Raw genomic sequence first — 22,829 nt, 5'->3', positions numbered from 1 at the left:
CCCGCACTCCAGGGCTGGCTCTGGGCCTCGGCTGCCAGGAGTAGCCCAGGTGACGCGCTGGTCCCATGTCAGCCGCAAGGCTTCCTCGGGCAGCCGCTCACCAGCAAACGCCAAGCAGTGTGAGTGCTCACAGAAAGAAGGGAAACAGGCAGGAAGGCGGAGGTGGGAGCAGGCGACAGAAAAGTGACCGCTGTGTTGTTTCTGAGCAGGCCCTATGCTCACGGTGGCCACCGCGCTTCCAAACCAGCCCTAAGAATGATCGAGTGTCGTGTGCCAGTGGTCAGCAGGGGCCTTGGGGCTGGAGTGGGGAGGGACCGTGACTGGCGAGGCCGCCCTTCTGGGGGGTGGCGACACGGTCTCATGCCGTGCATTACCTTTCTGCCCTTTGAGGCTGGCAAAGCCCTGCAGGGTGAAGCGCTTTCTGGACAGCGCAGAGCTCTCAGAGGCAGAGCTAGAGACTGCGTCATCTGGGGGGAGAGAGACAGAGCCTGTCGGGCCCTGGCCCGGGCGTAGGGACAGTGGTGCAGGCAGCGAGTGAGGGGCTCAGCGTCTGGGACGGGACTGGACTCGCAGCTCTCGGCACCCTGTGGTCACAGCCGCGGACACCCACCTTTGCCCTTCTCGGGGGGCTTGGACAAGGAGGCGCTCACATAGCCTTCCAGGTTCAGGGAGTCCGTCTTCCTCTCCTCCAGCTTTTTCATGTTCCTTGTGTTCCCTCTCGAGGGACTGGAGACATCAGGTGCAACAGGAAGCAAACAGCACATGGCCGGTTGGCTTTTCACTGGGACATGTGGGGCTCCAGGCCCATCCCAGAAGCAGCCCTGTGCTCCCCACCTCAGAGGAGCCTGCACCACGGCAGAGGAGCCCAGTGAGGAGGGTGCGGCTCTGGGGTGGGTTTCACCCCGAGCAACTGCTGAGCCGCTTAGCGTTCAGGCCCACCCCACTCCAGGCGTGATGAATGCATAAAGAAATGCGGTATTAACACTTCAGGCAACATAAAGGACAGCTGTGAATTACATATGGGAACATGCATGCGCCTTGAGGCCATCATGGTAAGTGAAATAAATCCGACACACAGCTTAAAGGTCACGTGGCTTCTCTTATATGAGAAGCCCAAACTATAAAGAACAGAATAAAAGATACCAGGAAACAAGAAGACAGATCTTTTACAAACAGGAAGGGAGCCATGGGATGGGGGGCGGGGACAGGAATGAAAAGAATGGAGTTCTGTGAGGCCCCCTCCTCAGCTCCCCACGAAGAGTGCAAACACTGTGTACTGCAGACATGTGCTGATGAGCATGAAAATCTAAATTAAAAATAGAGAGGACTTATCTGAGAAATAGGAAATCAAAGCAAAAGAAAAAAAGCGAAGGAATAAAATAACCGAGGGAAGAAGACAGGAGGCCCTGGCGCACGGTGTTCGGACCGTGCCCGCAGGCGCTGGCCGCTGACCATGGCTCTCACAGCCCACAGAGCCCAGCACCAGCCCAGTGCCGGCTGGTGCCCGCCTGTCCCGGAGCACAACAGCGTCTGCGAGCCACCGGTGTCCTCTGCCGGACCCACCTGTGGTCCTTCCCACACCGGTGTTGGCAGGAGTGGGTCCAGCACGACACCCTGGGAGGGGCACCTGGGACTTGTGGTTCCCGCAGTGACATGCAAGGGGCATGGGTGCAGGGAGAACTCAGCCACCTCCTGCAGCCCCGTGGCAGCAGAGCCACGCGCGTGCGGAAGCCCGGCATGGGCAGAGTGCAGGCTCACCTGGTGCTGGCCGGTGTGGGCAGAGGCAGGCTGTGGGAGTACTCCAGGGCCCGGTGCTGGCTGGCCTCTGCACGGAAGCAAAGGGGCCACTGAGCTCAGGACCCGCGCTCCCTCACCCCGCAGGCTCCACCCGCCGTCTCTGGAGAGGGCTCCCTCGCTCACCACGGCAGGCCTGCAGCTGGCTGGTGAGCACCTTCCGAATCTCACTCACCCATGCAGCTTTGATTTCGGGAGTTGGCGCCTGTGCTCGAAAGAAATGCCCGGTGTCAGCGTGCAGGTCCCCAGCAGTCGCAGCCCCACTCCCAACAGTCTGCTCCCAAGAGAGCAGGGAGAGGAGTCCCTTGGCAGGGCTGGTGATACTGGCTACCCAGCAAACCCCACACTTAACGTGCGCTTGAGAGCAGGGGTCTCTGGGAGCAGCCTTGCTTTGACACTGTCTTGGCTGACAAGGACAAGGCGAGCCTGAAGCCCACAGGTGAACTGGACCCTAAATGGCCAGGCGGAGGCACCGGGCCAGGGGCTGCAGTCCAGACTTGGGACAGCGGGAGGCCTGCGGCCCAGGCGAGGTTCCTGCCAGGCGGCCACTGGGCTCTGAAGGTGCAGAGTCTCTGGGGCCAGAGCAGGGCCCTGTTCTCGCGTCTGCTCCTTGGGGCTGGCAGCCCAAGTGACGGCAGGGGGGGACCTGGCCGGGACCAAGTCTTCCTGTGCGACAGGACAGCCACCCCGAGTACAGCTCCGTCCTCACTTGGCTGGAGCTCACGGAAAGGACACCGCCCCGGGGCCCAAGCCAGAACTCTGTCCTCTCCCTGGCCACGAGGTCGGGGTGAGCCCCTCCCATATGAGCACAGGGACCACGGTCTGCACAGCTCCTACAGAGCCTCAGGTCAATGCCCAGGGCGAGGTGCAGACCCCAGGTCCTGTGACAGACCCTCCCTGGCCACCCTGCAGGGCCCAAGGGCTCCCGACACCTGGTGGGTGATGGCCCTACCTGGATGATGTACACCTCCTCCCTCGAGTTGTACCAGATCTCAAACTTCTTGGCATCGCCCTTCACATTCTCCGTGATGCCTACGGCAGTCATCTGGCAAGCGCAGGAGCGGGAGACAGGTGTTACCATGCACACACACGCAGAGGAACCTCCTCCCGTCCATGGAAGACATGGGACAAGGGAGGACCGCGCGGGTGCTGCCAGGGTGGAGGAAGCCCCGCCTCTCGGCCAAGGGCAGCAGGGTGGCCCAGTCCCAGCCCTCGTCGGCAGGAGCAGCCCTGGGTCGCCTGCCCGGCGTCCTCCCCACCCCGCCAGCCCCCCGCTCACGTTCAGGGACTGCTTGTAGCTGTAGGACGGCGCCTTCTCATAGCCCTCCCCGTTCTCCTCCCTCTTCTTGCAGAAGAGCACGGCCTTCTCGTGCAGGAAGAGGTGCCGTTGCATGGGCTTGAAGCGTGCCAGCTCCTTCACTTTGGTGTGGCCCTTCTTGTGGTCCGTCCACACGCTGAACGAACCCTGCATCAGCAGCTTACCCAGGTCTCCCAGGTTGCCCTGAAACGTGGGCACATGCGTTGGCAGAGGGGCGGGACAGGTGGGCCACACAACCTGATGCGGGGCCTGGTCCTCCTGGGTTCCTACGCGTGATGCGTGGGAAGCGGGGAAGTGGACGGAGGTTCCCAGGACCGCTCACAGACCCCGTCGGGACGAGACAGGACAGGCGTCCCCCCCCCCCCCGCCGGCCCTTACGTCATAGCCCGTGATGGCGATGAGGTGCATGGAGTCGTTCACGGCCTTGAGGATGCCCAGGATGGAGCTGAGCGCCTCCTGCAGGTCCTCAGCCCCCTCGCAGTTCCGGCTGTACTTCAGCATTTCCTGCGGGTGAGCAGGGGACCCGAGCACGTGTCACACATCGACACGGCCCCACTTCTTGGAAGCACCAACGCTCTCAGAGAGGCAGGCCGGGGCTCTGCACACGGACCCCAGGACACGCTGTGGCTCCCCTGCCTGCTCCCTCTTGCACTGGCTGATGGACGGCCAGCGGGATGGACGGTGGGCACTGTGGGTCAAGGGCAGTTCAGCAGGCAAGGGCAGGCCCTGCTCCTCCTGCCTCCTCCCCCGGGGCTGGGAGCTGCAAGCTGCTTCCTGTGTCTCTGGGCAAAGAAGAAGATGGGGTCCCCAGCTCACATCTTCCCACCCCTCCTGAGGGGCTGGGGGCCTCGGGACACAGGGCACAGCCTGCCTAGCGGGGACACACTGCTGCAGATGAGCAGGAGCCCAAGGGAGTCTGATCAACCATGCCCTGCACCCTCACCAGGCCAACGCACAGCAGGCCCACAGTGCGAGGGGCACCCACCTTGAGCAGCAGCTGGTACTTGGTGATCCTCTGCACGGGCTTCAGCAGGTAGGAGTCCAGGCTCAGCTTGTGGTCCAGCTTCCGCTGGCACTCCTGGGAGCACAGGGCCTCGGCTTAGCCAGGACAGGTCTATGTCACGGGACCCTGAGTGGGGAGGTGGCGAGGGAGGGCCCAGTGTACCTGGAAGAAGGGGCAGTCCGAGCACTGTCTCCACAGGCTCTCGGAGCGCGGCTTGTTCTGACAGTACTTCTCGTAGATCTGAAAGTCCTCCATCTGCAGGGTGGGCGGGGACAGAGGTGTCATACACGCTGACCTCGGGGCTGCAGGCCCCGCTGTCTGGTAAGGAAGGGAACCTGGGCCCTGACGACCACCTCAGGGCCTGCCAGGAAGCTGCCCTGTCCCAAAAGTGTTTACAGCGTTATCTGATCGTTTATTTAAATATAACCTAGGGTCTGTCAGGTGGTTTCGCAAATTATACAAGTAATTTTGTAAAATCAAACAGGAACTGGTGTGAGACGTGATTGCCCTTGCACACCTCTAGGGACTTGGATAACTTTAGGGTCCACATGGCTTCAGGGCACAAAGGTTTTAGGGTGCAGACGGCTCTTGAGTACATAGGACTCGGGTACAGATAGCTCTGCACCCCACCCACCACATTGGCCTCTTTCCTACCCCAGGCTTCCTCTACTCCTCAGACGCCACACCCTTCATCCATCGCAGCTCAGACCCACTTCACATTAGGTTCAAACGCTCACTTCCCAGGGCCGCTTCAGCCCCAGGACCACTCTCACTGTTAAGAACCGGGGCAGCAGACTCCTACTCCACAGAGCCTCCAGGCTGACACAGTGACCCCCCCCTCCCCGCCCCGGGGTAGCCACAGCCTAGCGGCTCGTGACAGCACGGGGCCAGCCCCTTGTCCTCCAGCCCAACCCAGGAGACACTGCCGCTGGCCAGGACCCTGAGCACCTCAGACAGCACTGGAATACGCAGGGCGGCTGCGAGAGCCAGGCCAACGCGCCCCTTACTTCTCCTCCACTTCCTTCTCCTCCGCTACACGGGAGGGAGACACAGGCATGTGGGTGGCGGGTCAGCCAGGTGGAGCGGCAAAGGCAGGAGTCTGAAGTCTTGGACACTCAGGGACCCTGAGGGAAGCTGGGGCGGCGTGGGTGGCGAGGGGACGTACCCGCTCCAGGAAGCAGCGCCCCACCAGCTCCGGGCAGTCTATGCAGTTCTCCAGCTCCCGCAGGAAGACCCTAAAGGAGAGATCTGGGCTGAGCCATGGGGAACACTGCAGACATCTGAGGGCACCCTTTTCCAGGGGACCTGTGGGCTCCACTCTGGCCAGTCCCAGAGGCCGTGGCAACAGTGCCGGCCTGACAACTGGGGACCCCGCACCCCACACCTGTCCTGGACCCCTCACACTCAGTGTGAGCAGCCCTAGCTGTTTCCCTGTTTTGCACTCATGTAGGAGTTGGAGCTGCCTTGGTGCTGGCACAGAGGTGGGAGAAGGGCAAAGACAGATGGGACAGGGCTCCTCCCGTGTCTGAGCACATGTCCAGGGGCCTCCTGTTGGTAGCGTGACCCCAGGGCCCGGGGCTGGGAATGCCCTCCACATTCTGACTTGGATTTGTCCTGGGAAGGGCCGTTCTGCACTTGGAGCTGTAGGGGGCTGTGCCAGGCCCTGGCCGAGGGGATGCTAAGGAGAGTCCTGTGCATGCCCTGGGAACAGGGACAGCTCCCAGGAGGGTGGGCAGCGGGCGCAGGCTGCACATATGTGAGTCGCAGGCTCGGGCTGTCCACCTGTCTCTCCCACCACCTGGGGCAGGCCAACCCTGTCCTTGCTCCCTGAGCTACCATAAATCACACGGTGGCAACAAAGCAGCACAGAGGAGCTGAGAAGATTCTCAGCTGGATAAGCCAGCCACACTGGGTCTGGGGACACAGCCCTCATGCTCGGCAGGGACATAGGGAAGGAGCGTCCGGCCTGCTGGCCCTTCCGAGAGTGGGCTGGTTGGGGAACAGAGCCGGCCAGGCAGTGTGGACATCAGAGCCCCAAAATGACAAAGGCACACTCTTAGAGGTCAGAGGGACAGAGGGGGCTGTGTGCTCCTGCTTCCCGGCTCCTGAGTCTACGACTTGGCCAGGAGTCACACAGGCATGTGTCTGTGGCTCTGAGTTCGCTTCCTGGACGGGTCTGACCCCACTGGGCAGGGCCGGGGCAGCAGTGCTGGCTCATCGCAGTGAGAGATCGGGTTGTGCGGGCGACCGAGGGGCCCCACCTGTTGTGGAAGTGGTAGATCTCCTCCATGTTCCCAAACAGCACGCCCTTCTTGCTGTGCAGGCCCGTGGAGATGAGGTGGGCCATCAGGGGGTTGTCCATCTCCGCGGCGTAGCCCTGCAAGATGGAGCAGAAGTCAGCCTCGAGCTCCCACCCAGGGCTGAGGGGTGAGGACCAGGGCACAGGGAGGCTGCCGAGAAGCCGCCAGGTGGTCTTGGGATGCTGGAGGCGAGGCACTGTCTGTCTTGGTGCTTAAGAGCAAGTCCACTCCTGTTTACTGGGGACACCAGGACAGAAAATGCATGCCCCTCTGGGGGAGGGTGGAGACCACACCCATTTCCCCTTTGACCTTTTATCCAGCTGCAGGGCACGAGTCTCACCTGGACACCTGCAGGAGTGAGCCCAGGCTGCAGCCATTGGCCGCTGGTGGCCCAGAAGGCTTGGCACGTGGCAGGGCCTTCTGCAGGGCACCCAGCCTGGCCACAGGACCTTCCACCTGTGCAGCTGCACTGGCTCCTCCACCCAGTCTCCCTGCCATGGTGTCTGGGACAGGCACGGGTCTGCTGTGTGTGTGGGCAGTGCGCTGGCTGCAGAAGGCCCGCCTCCTGAAGGCCTCCCTTAGTGGGTGTCACATGCTGGCCCGAGAGGGACAGCTGAGCTCCCTCACTTTGCCAAGTCCACGTGCCTTCTCAGGGACACAGACACTCATTCTGAGTAGAGTTTATGCTGCACCCTAGGGCGAGGGGCACCTTCGCAGACTTGGTTCCTGGGTGACCTCACCTCCAGGACGCAGAGCAGCTCCTCCACGTAGGCCCGTTCTGTGTCCAGAAGCTCGTTCATCACGTGCCTGGGCGGGTGGAGACGTGAGAGCCAGGTGGGCGGCAGGTCCGCGGGATGGGTCCAGAAGCAGAGGACCCGCCCGGCGCGCTGTCCTGGGTGTCTGCAGCCCTGGCCAGGCCACCTCCCTGTCCTTGCGCACACTGGCGAATGACCCTGCCTGATACCATCCGTGGCCCCACCCGGAAGAGCCTGGTGGAGCCAGGCACAGTCTGGAGCCCAGAGCCTCCCCAGCCAGGCACAGTCTGCCCCTCCACGCTCAGCCTCCCCACCAGCTCCCTCCTGCACGAGGCAGGTGTGTGGCAACCTCCTGCAGACCCACTGTGCGCCTGCCAGTTGTGCGGCTCCAGGGAAGAGGGGCTTCACATTGCTGCTTGGATGCCTTCCCAGACCAGGGCCACACATCTATAGTCTTCAGTCACTGGAGCCCAGGGGGCTCCTGGCTTGAGACTTTGGCACCATTTGTCTGATGCACATGGCTTGAGGGTCCGGCCCTGCACGTGGTGGCCCAGGGCTCCTGTGCCGGTGCCTGGTCAGGCCGAGGCTGTGCCCTGTGAACCTCAGCCTGTGCTCTGCCTGGAGCCTTCTCCGGCGCCCACCTCTTCTTCCTCTTGCCAGCTTAGCACCCAACAGGAACCGGCCATCTCTGTGCAGGTCATCTAAGCACACGTCCGCTCATCTTGGGTCCTCCAGAGGCAGTGCCATGCTGCTGTCCACTCCTGCTGGCCACCCCTGGCAAGGGCTGCTGTGAACACCGAGGCCAGGAGCCTTCCAGGGCATTGTCTTCCCCTGAACCTCGGAGTGATGATGGCCAAAGGTCCCGGGTCCAGGTGTCTGCTGGAGCCGCGTGCAGGACAGACACGGAGGGCATGGAGCCCGGGGAGCCATGGGACTGTGCTGCCCCACGCATGCATCCATCCCAGTTCCCTTCTGCAGGGTGACGAAGAGACCCTGGCCTGACCGCTGTCCCCACACCCGTGTGTGCTGAGGCTTCTCCCTGTGCACCTCCTGTGCCTGCTGCACAGGATGCGGTCTGCCCTGGGCCAGGTGGGACTGAGCCAGGAGCTGCTCTTCACATACAGCACCCAGTGCAACAGCCCCGGGCTCCTGGGGCTGGGAGGGCTGGATGAGGTGCGAGAGGACGCACACTGGCCACGTGTGGACCAGAAGTGACACTCAGCTGTGGACCCCTGCCCTCGACTGACGATGGCTCCTGAGGGTGATGGCACCAGGCAGCACCCAGGGGAGGAGGGAGGTGGTGCCTCCTGGGGCTCCATCCAGCCCCACCCATCCTCGCCCCAAAGCTGGGTCCAGGGCTGCTCTCTGAGCACGTGTGTGCTTGGCCTGGGTGACAGAGAGGCGCGTGGGGCCATCTGGGGTGGGAGGAGCGGGCTGCCCGGGTCCTGGTGTCCACGTTGGACTGGTCACGCTCCCAGGACCACCCCACGGCTTTGCTCACCAGCTGCCCATGGCTTTCAAGAGGTGGCAAAGTAGACGCTGCATCTGAGAGCAGCGGGGTGAAGTGCGTGCGGAGGGGCCGACGAGGGCCAAGGGAGACCTTGGGGCGGGGCAGCTCGGCCCCATACAGGCGACAGGCAGGGTCTCAGCGGCCAGCAGGAGTGCAGGGAAGATGACCAAGTCCTGAGCCCGCTCTGAACATGGCCTGCACTTGCCTTTGTCAGGAGAGCAGCCTCCCTCCGTGGGAGAGGTGACCAGGGGCCCCTGAGGACTCAGTGGCGTGGCCCAGGGGACATGTGCTCGTATCGTGCGTGCCACCACCCGTGTGTCCTGGCTCTGCACACCCAGGACACAGTCCTCCGCTCTGCACACAGGCACAGGCAGGTGCTCACCTGCGCAGGATGGCCAGGCTCTCCTCCTCGTCCCCTGTGGAGCTGCTCCTGCCTGGCCGGCTGTCACTTGCTTCACTCTGTGGGAGAAGAGCACATGGTGCGTCAACTCTCAATGCCCGGAGCTGCAGCAGGAGAGGCAGGAGATCAGGCATCATCCTGTTGGGGGGACAATCCTGAGGAGGGGAGGTGCCCTGGGGGCCTGACAGCCCCGAGCCACCAAGTCCTGTCTGGGGAAGATCCTAGTGTGGATGCACCCTTGGGGCCTGCACACCCTGGGGTGGGCTTGTGGAGCCCCAGAGCAGGCACAAGAGGGGCGCTGGCTTCACAGGGAGCTGTGGCAGTGAAGCCCGTGGTGCAGGGTGTGGCGGGCGGCGCACAGCTGGGTCACAGCAGTAGATGGCCTCACCTTGGCCCTGCGGTAGGGGCCCCGCCGCAGTGCACTGCCCTCAGAGCCGGAGTTCTCTGGTCCACGCCAGGTGCCTGGTTTGGAGGGAGGTGGGGAAGGGTGTTTGTTAGTTCTGCCTGAGCAGCAGACACTGAGCCTTCCTTAGCGCTCAGGTGAAGACGTAGAAGGCCCAGTGGAGAGAGGAGAGGGGGCTGCCGTGGAGAGGGCAGGGAAGGTGGGAGAGAAGCAAGGGAGGGGAGCAGGGAGGGTCGGGTCGCTGAGCAGCAGCTGGCGGGAGCCCCACCTTCGGGACAGCTGGGACACAGGAGGGGAGGACCGGGCAGGGGCGCGGCAGCCCGAGAAGAGGCCTCCACACAGGCGGGAGAGCGGCCTCTCCTGGCCCAGCACACGGAAGGCCCTCAGGACTCTCGGGTGACCTATGCCACAGGCCCAGGCCACGGCTGCTGTTCCCAAGCCCACTGAACTCCTGAGTTTCTGTGAGGAAACCCGTCGAGGAAGAGACAGGAAGAGCTCTGAGGAAAGGGGACAGGAAACGCACAGTGCGGCCCTGGCCTGGAAGGAGGGCAGGGAGCAGGGCCGGGAAAGCCCTGGGGGAGGCCGAGGGGCCCCCGGGGGCCGGTGGTGTCAGGACACGGCTGGGTCACGGTGGGCGGCCAGGAAGGGCCTGGGCCTGCCGGTGCCACCTGAGGAAGGATGTTCTGGCGGGGGTGGAGAATGGTGGCGGGGGAGGGTCAGGGAGCAGCTAGGAGCTCAGCGCAGACTCAGCTGACAGCCCCGACCCTGCCTTTGCCCAGGGCAAGGGCAGCCATAGAGGGGCCTGGGAGATGCTCATGGCAGAGTCCTGCTGGAGCCCGGGTGGTGGGCTGCACTGGCTCTGGGCATGGGTTGCTGACCACTGCACCCAGGCCTGGGCAAGCAGGAGGTGCGTGGAGGGACTCTTTCTGTGGTGCCCGCAGCAGGGCCCCTGGCTCTCTAGGTGAGGGGCCACCGCGCACCTGGGGACAGGCAGGGTGACTTCGTGAGTGCTTCCGGCCTCGGGGCCACGGGCTGCACCGGCCGCGTCTGCTTGGCTGCCAGTTTCTTGAGGCTCGCCTGCCGGCGGTGGAACATCTGCTGCATGCTCTCCTGCTTCTGGAAGACCCTCTGCACGTGTTCCTGGAATGACGGCGCGGTGAGAGCCCTCGCCACGTCAGCGCCAGTCACCAAGGGGACCCTGTTCTCCCAGGGTGTGCCGCAGCACGTAGCTTCTGCTGCCTAGGTTCCTACAATGGTGTCCACTGCAGCTCTGACCACAGTGGAGGAACGGGAGGGAGGGACAGGTGGACGGTGGTCTCAGTCTGCCTGGGGTCCCCAGTTGGAGCGGTTTCAAGAGGCACTGGGACGTGTTGGGTCCCCAGGGAGCCCCCTCCTATGAGCGACTCCCCGCTGTCCAGAGGGACCAGGCTGCTGGGGAGCCCCGGTTGGCGTTACCATGAGGTCTGGGTTGAGGATGGATTCATAGTCCTTGTAGATTTTACTGAGTTCCCGGATCTTGTGCTCCACACCAGTCTCCAGGAACCTCTCGATCTCCTGCAGAGCCGCCTCCGCGCCGTCCTGGGACTGGCACTTGTCCACAGGCTGTGAGGCCAGCAGGTAGATCCCCTCGTCGCACCACTTCATGGACTGGAAGCAGAGCATTGAGGTCAGAGCCTACGCCTGGTCTGCCCTTCCCAAAGCGCCGCCTCCGCGTCCCGTCCACGCCTCACACACCGTCTGCCACCGACACGTTTGCAGGGGAAATTTAAAGCACCGGGTCATCACACTCTATCACCAAGTCCGGGGGACTCCCTGGGGTGCCGCAGGCTCCCGGCACTGTACTCTTCCATGGGGAGAGGGGGCAAAGGAAGGACCAAGATGCTAGGTCTCTGGTCCCCTGGCAGAAATCACTACTGTGGCAGTGAATTCTGGGGCAGATGCACCTGTCGGGACCACACCCTCCAGGTGGACAGAAGGCGGAACGGAAAGGGAGGAGGCCACCTCCGGTCAGTGGCGGCTGCGGCCCAGCGATGGGGCTGCCCCTGGCTTCACCCATGGGTGCCATGGGCGGAGGGGCCACCTACCGTCTCCAGCAGGCTGTGCAGCTCCAGGGCTTTGCTGAGCAGCCCTCGCCTCCTGCCGACCTCCTTGGAAAACTGGTCGCAGAGGTGCCGCAGCTCCTCACACTTGGGGCGGATGGAGTCCACGGCATAGTGCTTGTTGTCAATGAGCCCCTCGCCCTCCAGCGCCAGGGTGCGGGCCCTCTCCACAGCCATCTGTGGACAAGGAAAGTCGGCTCAGCTGTTCTTGGTAGAGGCAACTGGGGTTTTGGATGCAGGGTGAGGGAAGGACATCGATTTCATTTATGGCTATGGTGGACTGAGTGTCCCTCATCCCAAAGCCACACTGGGGCCAGGGCTCCTGGGGGCCCGGAGGCAGTGGGAGCCAGCTGGCCGGAGGAAGCATCGCTGGACAGGGAGGGAATCAGATGACCGGCACTTTGTGACAGAAGCACGGCCAAGGCAGGCTGTGCGCCGGAGGCTCAGGTGGGTGCCCGGGTGGGGTCGCCCTGCCGTGCCCCTCCTCACGCTGGACTTCTCCTCAAAGCTGGCCAGGTCCTTCAGCAGGTGCTCCACATGTGCCAGGCTGTTCCCCACGTCCGTGAAGGTCGCTATCTTCTGGGACACCGTGTCCAGTGCGGCTTTGACCTGGCACGGAGAAGGCCAATTTGAGAGCCAGGACTGGCTGAGGGTGGAGCCAGGGACACAGGCAGACCTGGAGCTGCGCCCGCCCACTGGGGGTCACGGGCCCTCTGCAGCTCGGCCTGCCACCCGTATACAGGGACACCTGGGAGCTGAAGGGACAGCAGTGGGCTACACACTGGTGCTGTCCACGGCCCCACAGGGGCTGGGATGGGCGGGGAGTTCTGAGGTTCCTTCTTTTCCAGCTCCAGACTAACCCAAATTTCCTGTTTTTCTGGCATTTGCAAAAAGACAGAGGGTTTCATAGAATAGGGTTTTTATTTTTTATTTTGAGACAAGGTCTTGCTAAGTTGCTACATTGCTCAGGCTGGCCTTGAACTTTCAATCCTCCTGCCTGGGCTGGGATTACAGGTGTGCACCACCACACTTAGCTTCCAAAATTTAGAAACTAAGCCAGCTCATTGCTTTAGATAGGAAAGCTTTTGCTCTTCTTATTAGAAGTCGCCCTGAGACTGAGCGTGTACACAGACACTGGTTGCTGCAGGGCTGTGGTTCCAATGGTCTGTGATCGAGGGCTAGGATGGGACTTGCCCATCCTGGACCCTGCACTGGGTGACAGGCTCACTGCTCTTGGGTTTCCAGGCTGTTTGAGGGCAGAAGCGCAACACCGATGTGCTTCCCAATGCAGGCAGGGAGAATATTTAAGGTAACTTTGCATACAAAGCGAGTAGGAAAGCTGTCTCCCTCTAGATGCCCACATGTGTGTATTACACACAGTATGCATACGACGACACAACAACATATAAAATAAGTTACAGTGCAACACTCAGAGCAACCTCTGAAACCTGCATCATAAGATAAATCCCCAAATACTACAATTTAGAGAAAACCAAATTCTGAAAAATGTTCCACTAACCACAGAAAGGCAGGAAAAAGAAGACAGATCAAGGGAAAAAACAGAAAGAACAAAAAGAATGCACCAAATAAAATGGCAGACTAAAATCCTAAAGTCCTAATAATGGTATTAAATATGAACAGCCCAAAACACCGATTCCAAGACAGTGTTGCTGATGGGTTGAACAATGTGCCCCAGGGACTGTTGGCCAGCAGCTCACTGCAGACACCACAGGACGGGCAAGGGGAAGCCAGAGGACGCTGGGGCACAGGGAGTGGAACAGGCACTGGGAGGCCGGCCCGGGAGCTGCAGTTCAGTGTGCGCATGTCCCTGTCCCAAGGCCTTGTGCTCAGGGTGTGGTGCCTGAGGCAGCAGTGCTCAGGCAGGGCCTTGGGCGGTGAGAAGCAGGACACACCCGCCAGATGGGAGCGTGACATAAACACAGTGACCACACCAAAGCTGGACAGCCTGTGCAGACCGGTCTCTCAGGCACGGCAAGTGAGAGTGCCCGATGTCACAGATGCCAGCACACCGATGCTCACGGCACGACCGGGGCACATCCCGGTCCTCAAGGGTGGGGGTTCAGTGTATCCCCGGGAGCTCGGCTTGGCCACAGGAAGAGTGGGCACCATGGCTAGCCCTACGGAGGGACCCTGCCCAGGCTGTGCAGCCTGAGGGCATGCCCATGTGTCCTGCTGCCTCTGTCACCACGGGGGTACTGAGGAGGGCACAGGGATCCCTGCAGTTACTCTTGACAGCTGCTCCTGGACCCATGATGATCTCCAAATAAAATGCTTCTTAAAAATGTCACCTGCTCTGAAGAGGCTCTAGTTCAGACAGAAACAAGCTGCAGACATCACTTTCTGCAGGTGTCAGCTGCAGAGGGGGGTCCTGTGCCAGCCCCACCTCGCACCCACAATCCCCACCCAGGACCAAGGCCCCATCCATGGCCAAGAAGCCCCAGCCTCTCGCACGCACCCCACTTTGCCATCCTCCGGTTCCCTGAAGCCCCGCCCCTGCTCTCTGAGGCCCCGCCCTTCCACAACCCATAGGCAGTCGGGGCCCTGTAAGGTCCCGCCCTTTCTTGAGACCACGCCCCTCACCTCACCTCACGGAAGCCCTGCTCAAAGTGGCGCAGACACAGGCACTGCTGCAGCTTCTGCTGGTGCTTTGCCCAGAACTCGTCGAAGGCAGCCTCGGTCTCCTGCAGCTGCGCCAGGAGCCTGTTAAGGGAGTGGGCACAGGTGAGGGCTCAGGCTCATGTCACCCACAGCTCAGGGGCAGGGGCTGTGGGGGCCTCCCCAGCTCTGACTCAGGGTGGGGGCCAGCGGCCTCCACCACCTGCTCCAGCCCAACACCTGGCAGGCTGCTCTGATGGTTGCGTTTGACAGATGGGGAAACTGTGTCTCAGGTGGTTGGTGCAGTGCCCCAAGGGTCTTGGCACCCCACCCAGGTGGGAGCCCTTCCATGCATGCCTCCTGGGTCCTGACCCAGCGCTCCCGCTGTGCGTTGAGGACCCAGCTGCCGTGGGCTCACCTCTGCACGGTGGCCTGGCTGTCCAGCTGGTCCTGGTTCACGCCCTGCGCCGTGCCCTCTGACGGTGGCTCCTGGAGGCTCTCGAGGATGCCCTGCCCCTCCTGGAGTACCAGCCGCAGGTCCTCCTGTGGAGAAATAGCAGCCTCGCACCCCTGCCCAGGTGGGCACATGCTCAGACCTCGGGCCCTCGTGCAAGGGGGCACAAAGCCATCTCCTCCGTGTGACGGTGCCCACACTCCCCCACACTGGAGAGGCGGGTGTTGGGCGGCTCACTCCTGCTAGCACCAGGGCAGAGCTAGGGTTGCAGGTCACCTGGGCACCAGGTGAGGTAAGCACGTCACCAGAAACCCGGCTTTCTAATGCCTGTCTCTCTTCCCAGCTGGCCTTTCTCCAGGGCAAAAGGCTTACTGTGGGAGTGTGTCTGGCTGGCAGCGTCCTTGGGATGCCGGCAGGCCGTGGCAGCATATTTACCCCAGAAAGCAAGTAGTGAGCACAGTGCGTATTTTAGGCTGCAATACATCACTGCTTCCCTGGCTGCAGGTGAGGGCTGGGTGGGGATCCTGCCTCCTTCCCTCTCCACCCACTGAGCACTGCTCACGGGGGGGGCGGCCTCTGACCAGCTGGCTCAGACTCTGGAGTTACGGCTGTGCTGGAGCAAGGGCCGGCTGTAGCTGCAACACTGCAGGCTTTATAGGGTCCCCCAGGCACCTGGGAAGCTGCTACATGGGATGGAAGAGCCGCACTCCCACTGCAGCCCCAGGGAGCCGCACATACCTTGGCTTTGTCCTTCTTCTCTGTGTGCACGCTCAGCACTGAGCTGGTGGATGGGACATCATTGGGCAGCTCTGTCTCTGCCAGCTCGGTCCCAAAGGACTGCAGCATCTGGGCCGTCTGCTTCACCATGAGGGCGAAGCTTTCGATTGCCTGAAGGGGAGCATGCTGGTCACTGGCCGCACAGTGCACGCGACTGCCTTGGGAGAGGGAGCAGCTGGGAGCCGCTGTGCCGGTGCAAGTGACCCCGCTGGGTTCTGACTCTGGAGCCCTCCGGGACCTACCAGGCAGGCCCTGCAGATGGCCCTGTCACCGAGAGTCATGCTGGGCTCCCGTGTCTCTGTCGCCCTCAACAGAGAAGTGTGTGTGTGTGGAAACCACAAGAGCACACAGTTGTGCGTTTTCTTGTCTCCAGGCCCAGAGCAAACCACTCCCGAACTTATTACTCATGTTAGTCTTTAGATGACTAAGGCCTGCTGAGACCATCTCCTCATTCCTGGGCAGGGAGACTTGCGCTGCTGTGATCATGCTTTTGGAGAAGCTGGGTCGTGATGCAGAAGCAGCCCTGCTGGGTGAAACCCGAAGAGGATGCAGTCCAGGGCGCCAGGACAGACTCACCGTGCGGTGACACAGCCAGCGAGAGTGGCAGTAGTCCAGCGTACCCCCGAGGTCCTCAGTCAGCTGTGATTTGTCGATGTAGCCATGCAGTTCTGGCACTGAGCTCAGCATTATGACCTGAGGGAGAACAGAGCCTCGTCAGCAGAGCAGGTGTGCAGGAGCCGGGCAGGGCTGGTGACTGGGGCATCAGACTCGAGTGGACCTGGGTTTAAGTCCAGCTGTATCCTCCCTGACCTTGCACGTTGCTTAGTCTCTCTGTGCCTCAGTTTCCTCATCTGTAAAATGGGCATGGTGTGAAGGATCCTACCAGCTCAGAGTGGAGGGCCCAAGGAGGTTTGAGGACACACGAGGACCCTCAGCAGAGGACCTGGCCTGCAGCTGCTGGGACCTCTGACATTAGGTGTACAACCCCACCTCCCAAGGAGACTTAGCCTGCAAACCCCAGGGTGCTGGGGTTCCAAACATGCCGTCCTCCCTTTTCCTGCTGAGAACACCACAAGCTCACACGGTGCTGCCTGGAATCTGCTCAGCACACAGAGCCAGGCCACTGCCTGGGCAGGGGACCGACAGACCCGAGTGGGGCCCAGGCTGCAGGCCGAGGGGGTCCCCACGCACCCAGGGTCTTCACCTCTGCTGCTTTTCTGTCTCTCGTGCCTGCCTGGGGTCATTCCAGCTGAGTTTTAGGTGAGACCCAGCCTTTGCTCTGTGAGCTCCCAGGCAGATCCGACAGAGCAGGTCTGCAGAGGCCGGGCTAGCTGTTACTCGATGCCACTCCATGAATTATTAAATCCTGGAGTAGTTTAGGGCAGTTCTCGGCTGTCGCACACGGGACTGCGTCTGGAGACGTCGGGTAGAAACCCCAGGCGACACTGCTGGTGTGCACAGCGTCACCCAGCACAAGACCGAGGCACATCGGCCAGGTTAATGTGAGCTCAGGTCCCCTCCAGAGTCCTCAGGAGAGGCCGTGCTGTGCTCTGCTGCAACACAGCTCTGCCCTGCTGCCCACAGCCCTGGTTCACTGCCAGGACCCAGGCAGACAGCAGCCTGAGCCGAGTCGCCACCCTCCGAGATCCTCGGAGCCCTGCACAGATCCCGGTTGCACTCCAGGCTTCCCTGGACCTTCGAACTTGTTCACAGCTGCGTCCTCCAGACAGCGCTGCCACAGTCGTCTGCAGTCAGCAAGCTGGCGGGTGCGGGGCGGATTCCGCTGTAATGACCATACTCCTCAGCGGAGCTGGAGCACGGACACCATGGGTTCTCGTTCTGTTTCGCCTCCCCTTCTCTCTGTCCCCTTCCCTTTCGAAAAGGTCTGTTTCCTGTCATCTTCCTTTCATTTTGCTCTTTAACTTACTTACATGTTGGGTTTTTCATGTAAGAGAAACTATGCAATATTTAAGCTCATGTGTCTGGTTTAGGTCACTCAGCATCATGGTCTCTAGGTGTGTCATGCGAATGCCTCAAGTTTATCCTTCTTTATGGCGGAGTAGTACTCCACTGTGTGTAAATACCACAATTTCTTTATCCATTCATCTGTGGATGGACATATGGGGTGCTTCCAGGATTTAGCTATTGTGAGTTGTGCTGCTATAAGCATAGATGTGCATGGATCACTGTAATATGTTGTCTTTAACTCTTTGGGGAAGATGCCTAAGAGAGCAGTATTTGCCAGCTGGCTGACACGACGGTGTTGTTCTGCACAGGAGACTGCACTGCATGCAGGCCTGTCTGGGCTGCTGCCAACGAGGTTCATGGGACTTGCCAATGCCATTCTGCACACAAGGCCACAGGACACATCATTGCCCGACAGGCCACTGTCTGGAGACACCGGGTGCAGAGCACAGCGCCCTGGTGTCAGGGCCAACTTCACTGGGCAGAGTCACTGCCCAGACCACAGGTGCCTTGGGCACTGGGGTGCAGAGCGTCCCACAGACCCGGGAGCCTGTTGTCCCCGGGGCCACAGGAAGTCTCCAGATAGAGACCCACAGTTGCCAAGCAGAATGTCCTGCTGCTGTGTCATTGCTGCAGGCCCAGTCTCCAAGTCACAGCCATCCCGGGGAGCACGGGGTGCCATGGAGGCGGCAGGGCCTTCTCAGACAGGACAGGCAGGACAGGCGGGTCAGTCCAGCACTGGGGAGCCACTGTGCTCAAAGTGGGGCTCTCATTGCTGGGGGAGAGGGCTGGGATGGGGCCTCCCATGGGGTGGGAGGAGGCCCTGGGAGCAGCAGGCAGTGGCTTCATGGACAGCACCCTGTGCCTGAGGAGGTGGGGGCGCTGCTGGGCCCCACGGCCAGTCTTGCCCCCGCTTGCTGTTCCCTCCGGGAGGGAGGGGTGCCCAGGGCCATTACAGGAGCCGCCTCAGAGTGGGGCCAGGCATCGTGGTCTCCCGAGTTACAGGGCTGTTCTGGGGCTTCAGAGGCCCTTGTTCCTTAGGGGATGAGCGAGCAGGCTATGCGGCAGTGAAGCAGGCCAGAAGCGAGGGTGGGTTGGCCCAGGCGCCCTCGATGGGCCCCGGGACACCTGTGACTCCCGGCTCAGACAGGCGGGTGTCTCTGGCACCTGCACAGTCGGCCGGGGCACAGGGACCTGGGGTGGCCACCCCTGCAGGGTTTGATTTGGCTGCAGTTTGGGGCTGACTGAGGGTTCAGGACGCTCCTGGCCCAGCCGAGCCGGCCCCGCAGGGCGCACTCACCGGCACCTTCATCTTAAAGTCATCCTTGTTGAACCTGAAGGCGATGTCTGACAGGGTCCTCTGGAAGAAGCCTGTCGGGCGAAGGACGAGGACCAGCTGCAGGTTGGCCGGGAAAGAAGCCTGCGAGACAGAGGGGTGTGGTGTCCTTCAGGGGCAGGAGGCCCGGGGCTTTCGCAGTGGCTGGAGGCCTGACCGCGTCTGCTTCCAAGCCCTGAGGCACAGGCTCGGTGCACTGTGGCCCTCATGCTCACCTGTGCTCAGGGGACCTTGGGCGGGGACAGGGCCTGCACAGGGGCAGCCCTGCCAATGACCTCCTGATATGGAGGGGACACTGGACCCTGGCGTGCACAGGAGGACGCCACATAAAGAGAAGGCAGACAGCGGCGACACTTCCACACAACACCAGCTGCCTGCAGCACTTGTCAAGCCTGGGGGACAACTCTGCCACCCCTGGGTATCAGGCTCCAGATGGAATGGAGCGCACCGTTCCCGACTGTAAACTCCCCAGTGTGCAGGCCTTTGTCACAGGAAATGACGCACTCGTCAGAAAAAGCAATCTAGACACGTGTGTTGCTTAAAACAAAAGTAAGCTACACCTCAGCGCGCGCGCACACACACACACACAAGCACTCAAACAGCGAAACGGACATATTCGTTACTGTTCTGCCACCTACAGGGAAGTGGGAGCTCGAGCAAGTTACTTTACTTGTGTGTGCCTCCGTTTCCCCATGTGCAAAATGGGGACAGAGCCTTGCCTGCTCGACAGTGTCGAGGATGGAAAGACCCCAGGTGCACTGCATCACACTCCTGGAGGACTCGGGTCAGGTGGCCTCAGGTGTCAGGCCCCTGGCAAGTGCCTGGCCAGTGTGGCCCAGGACTCCAGGCAGCAGAGGGCAGGCAGCTGCATGGTGGGTTCCTCCCGCAGGCGGCAGCCCTGCGTGCTCCTGAGGACCCCGGTGCCCTCTCACCTTTGTGCTGTGCTCAGCGATGTCCCTGCACCCTGCAGCTGGGGATGCCGGCTGTGCTCCGTGTGGAGAGGACCCCACTGAGGCACCTGGACCTGAAGTTGCTCAGGGCCACCTGTCCATCAGGGGACCCCCGTACCCTTGCACAGCTGGTGACATTGGCCGCTGTTGGAGGGAGCCAGCCGAGCTCCCAGCAGGCTGCCTGGAGGCGACAGTGACCCACACTCCTCTCAGCTCTGTGGTTTTACTGCCTGGATTCACACGTCTCAGACCAGCTTCTGGGCCAGGCAGTGATGGAGCCTATGGGACAAAGCCAGGCCCTCGCCTGCCTGAGCCGTGGCACAGAGACCGGGTCTCAGCAGGGCGGGCAGCCTCGGGAACCCTCCGGCCCACCGGAGGTGGAACATGGGCATGGTCCTCTCTGTCCCATCCCTCTGCCTTAAGATTTCCATCCTGTAAGTTACTGAATCTGCATATTAAGTAGAAAAATTGTAAGATTCTAGCCAAGGGAGGAGGCGTTACTTGTGTACACAAACACCTGTGATATAAACAACAGCAAGTTCAGCTTTCTCTGGTTTGGAACCACCTTTTTGGGGGCAGTACTGGGGATTGAACCCAGGGCCTTCGTTCACACTGAGCTGCATCCTCAGCCCTTTTAAAATGTTAAATTTTGAGACAGGGCCTTGCTAAGTCACAGAGTTGCCAGCCTGGGCTGGGACTTGCGATCCTGTTACCTCAGCCTCCCAGAGCACAGAGACCATAGGTATGTGCCACCATGCACGGCGTCCCGCTCTGGACTCAACCTTTTGTATTAAAAGCTGAGGAAAGGTCTGAAATAATAACTTTAAAAAATAGAAAAGAACAGATGGAAGATTGGAGTGGAGACTATAAACAATGTCCTTTTGTAAATTTACAGAGTGATCGTAAAACGACAATAGGTTTCTACCCAACAGGACGCCATCCCGCCTGCTTCCTGGGCTGATGCTGATTCAGGAGCAGGAGTACGGGGTGGTGACCTGACAGTCACGGAGGCAGAAAGAGAGGTGCTGACTGGCTGTCAGCCAATATTTTTGGAGACCTAGTGAGAAATCACAAGCGCAGGCAAGGCCGAGGGCACCTCAGACACCAGAGAACCGGGGCACAAAGGCACAGACCTGTTCCAGGCCCACACACCCTCTCCCCAGCGCCAGGCCACATGCTGCATCCAGGCTGCCCTTGCCTATTCAGTTTTATTTAATCTCGAACAGCAGCTGAAAGCTGACCAGGCAGACTTATCTGACAGCTCCCCACGAACATGCAGAAGGTGATACTGAAAATACACGTGGACACTTGTGCCTCAGCATTAGACGAAGAGACCTCTGAGTCTGAATCAGAGGTGCTCAAGCCCTCGGATGGGCGGGGACTGTCCAGCCCACACACGCTGGCTGGGAACTCGGGTGCCTGCATCGGCCTCCGGCCCTGTCTCACGGCACATCCTCCAGTGTTTCTCGGTACTGAGACTCGGAGGGATGAGGTGCATGTGGGACCCTGCTTACCTACCCTGGAGTGACAGTGAGCCTGGGGGTCCAGGACCCCCCCTCCCCCCCGGGAACAGCCCGCTCTCCTACCCTGGACGGCCCATGCACACCCATCGTCCGAGTGCAGGGTTCCTCCCGCTCTGGCTGCACCTCACCAAGCCCAGGCTGCATGGCCCCCACGTCACATCCAGAGCTCCTGTCTCTGCCTTGTAAGGTATGCATTTCCGTAGGGATCAAGGCAACTCCTTGCCCTCCGCAGGAGGACGGCTGAGTGATGAGTGACTGGCAGGGCATGACACCCACAGCCTGGCACAGACCACAAACCCATAGACACAGCCATGTGGCGGCCACCGTCACCCCACGGATCAGGCGAAACTGACCCGTGGATGCTCAGCCCGGGGATGGAGGACTCGGAGAGGACCTCACCCACCCCAGGCACTGTCTCCAAGGACCTGGTGAAGACAGAGGAGAGGATCACCACCCAGGGAGCAGACTTGACCCATGACACCGGGGCCCTGGGATGAGGGCTTCAGCTGGGATGACCATTGGGGGCAGGTGTGAGGAGCCAGGTGGAGAGCGCTGCACAAGGCTGGCTTCGGGTCTCCACAGACCGCAGCGTCAAGCCAAAATACAACGATGACGAAGTAGGCCAGACACTGACGGGGGACAGCTGACACCACCCATCACCCTCAGTCAGGCCTGGGCTTTAGCAAAAGATCGAACGGGCAGTAAGGGCGTGGAGGGCTAGATGTGCACAGTTCACTGGACAGAGGTGTTGCTGCAGAACTGACATCCCGAGTGCAGACAGGGCAATCCGGCGGCTCCGTCCTCAGGACACACGGGTGGCCACATGGGCGGCTCTGTCCATAGGGCACACCTAAGCTTTCGGGGTCCTGATCACCATGGCTGGGCCAGCAGACAGCTTCTGTGTGCATGTGTGTCCCTGTGTGTGTGTGTCGGGTTTCTCCGTCTCTGCATGTGTGTCCTGAGTGTGTGACCGTGCACGTGTGTCTCTATGCATGTGCACGTATGCAGGTATTCCTGGATCTCTGCACGTGTGGGTTGTGTCTGCCTGTGTGTCCTGTCCCTAAGGAGATGGTGTTCCCTTCACACCCTCCCAACAGGTCTGAAGCTCTCTGCGATGAGCACTGCGGGAACAGAGGCACTGACCCATGGGCCTCTCTTCTCCTCTGCTGGGGGCCACCTGCCCTCCAGATACATCTTCAGCCACAGGACACAGGTGTCTTCTGTGTGTGTAGGAGCCCCACACACCCAGGAAGTGGGCTGAGGAATGAGGTCCCACTGCGTGGAGGGCACGGCCCACAGGGCCTGACGGAGCCAGAACCTCCAGGCCCACACTACACCCACACTGTGCGCCTACAGGCACTCTGTTAGCGACTCGGGATACACAGCACGGCGCTGTGCAGATGAGGAGCAGGCGGCCTGGGGCCTCACTCTCCACACCTGGGGCTCATGGTCCTATAGGAGGGAGTGAGGAGAGCCCACTTCTAACGGGACCACCACCCCTAACGGCTGAGACGGTGATGGACACTGGGTTTGGTGCATAAACTTTATTTAGTGAACAACAGGAAGGGGTAATGTTTGTGTCAGGCTTGACCTGGTTGTGAGATGCTGAACGGATTGCTCTTTAAC

The 22,829-nt window shown here is 61.1% G+C and overlaps 1 protein-coding gene across 15 annotated transcripts in view; it reads right to left on the bottom strand.

Moving 5' to 3' along the window:
* The window catches only part of Mcf2l (MCF.2 cell line derived transforming sequence like), a 106,294-nt gene that overhangs the window by 6,604 nt on the left and 76,861 nt on the right, over positions 1–22,829 (bottom strand). For 9 of the 15 annotated variants that reach the window (XM_004858526.4, XM_004858524.4, XM_087193152.1 and 6 more), the window contains 23 exons: positions 18,695–18,814; positions 16,006–16,122; positions 15,391–15,540; positions 14,617–14,741; positions 14,189–14,303; positions 12,072–12,191; positions 11,568–11,759; positions 10,939–11,130; positions 10,464–10,623; positions 9,469–9,542; positions 9,063–9,139; positions 7,156–7,222; positions 6,377–6,492; positions 5,281–5,350; positions 4,278–4,370; positions 4,098–4,190; positions 3,491–3,616; positions 3,074–3,295; positions 2,747–2,839; positions 1,921–1,999; positions 1,759–1,825; positions 611–726; positions 375–467 (listed from right to left, as the gene is read on the bottom strand). In XM_004858526.4, coding sequence (XP_004858583.1) covers positions 375–467; positions 611–726; positions 1,759–1,825; positions 1,921–1,999; positions 2,747–2,839; positions 3,074–3,295; positions 3,491–3,616; positions 4,098–4,190; positions 4,278–4,370; positions 5,281–5,350; positions 6,377–6,492; positions 7,156–7,222; positions 9,063–9,139; positions 9,469–9,542; positions 10,464–10,623; positions 10,939–11,130; positions 11,568–11,759; positions 12,072–12,191; positions 14,189–14,303; positions 14,617–14,741; positions 15,391–15,540; positions 16,006–16,122; positions 18,695–18,814 — 2,677 coding nt within the window. The remainder of the gene's footprint in view (positions 1–374; positions 468–610; positions 727–1,758; positions 1,826–1,920; positions 2,000–2,746; positions 2,840–3,073; positions 3,296–3,490; positions 3,617–4,097; positions 4,191–4,277; positions 4,371–5,280; positions 5,351–6,376; positions 6,493–7,155; positions 7,223–9,062; positions 9,140–9,468; positions 9,543–10,463; positions 10,624–10,938; positions 11,131–11,567; positions 11,760–12,071; positions 12,192–14,188; positions 14,304–14,616; positions 14,742–15,390; positions 15,541–16,005; positions 16,123–18,694; positions 18,815–22,829) is intronic. The other 6 variants (XM_004858525.4, XM_004858527.4, XM_087193154.1 and 3 more) reach the window with 1 other exon arrangement.

Source organism: Heterocephalus glaber, unplaced genomic scaffold, assembly GCF_053883595.1.
Source record: "Heterocephalus glaber isolate CG9 unplaced genomic scaffold, H.glaber_assembly_v1.0 deba00001579, whole genome shotgun sequence".
NCBI lineage: Eukaryota > Metazoa > Chordata > Mammalia > Rodentia > Bathyergidae > Heterocephalus > Heterocephalus glaber.
Note: the sequence above shows the minus strand (reverse complement) of the source record. Positions and strands in the feature narration are given on the sequence as shown.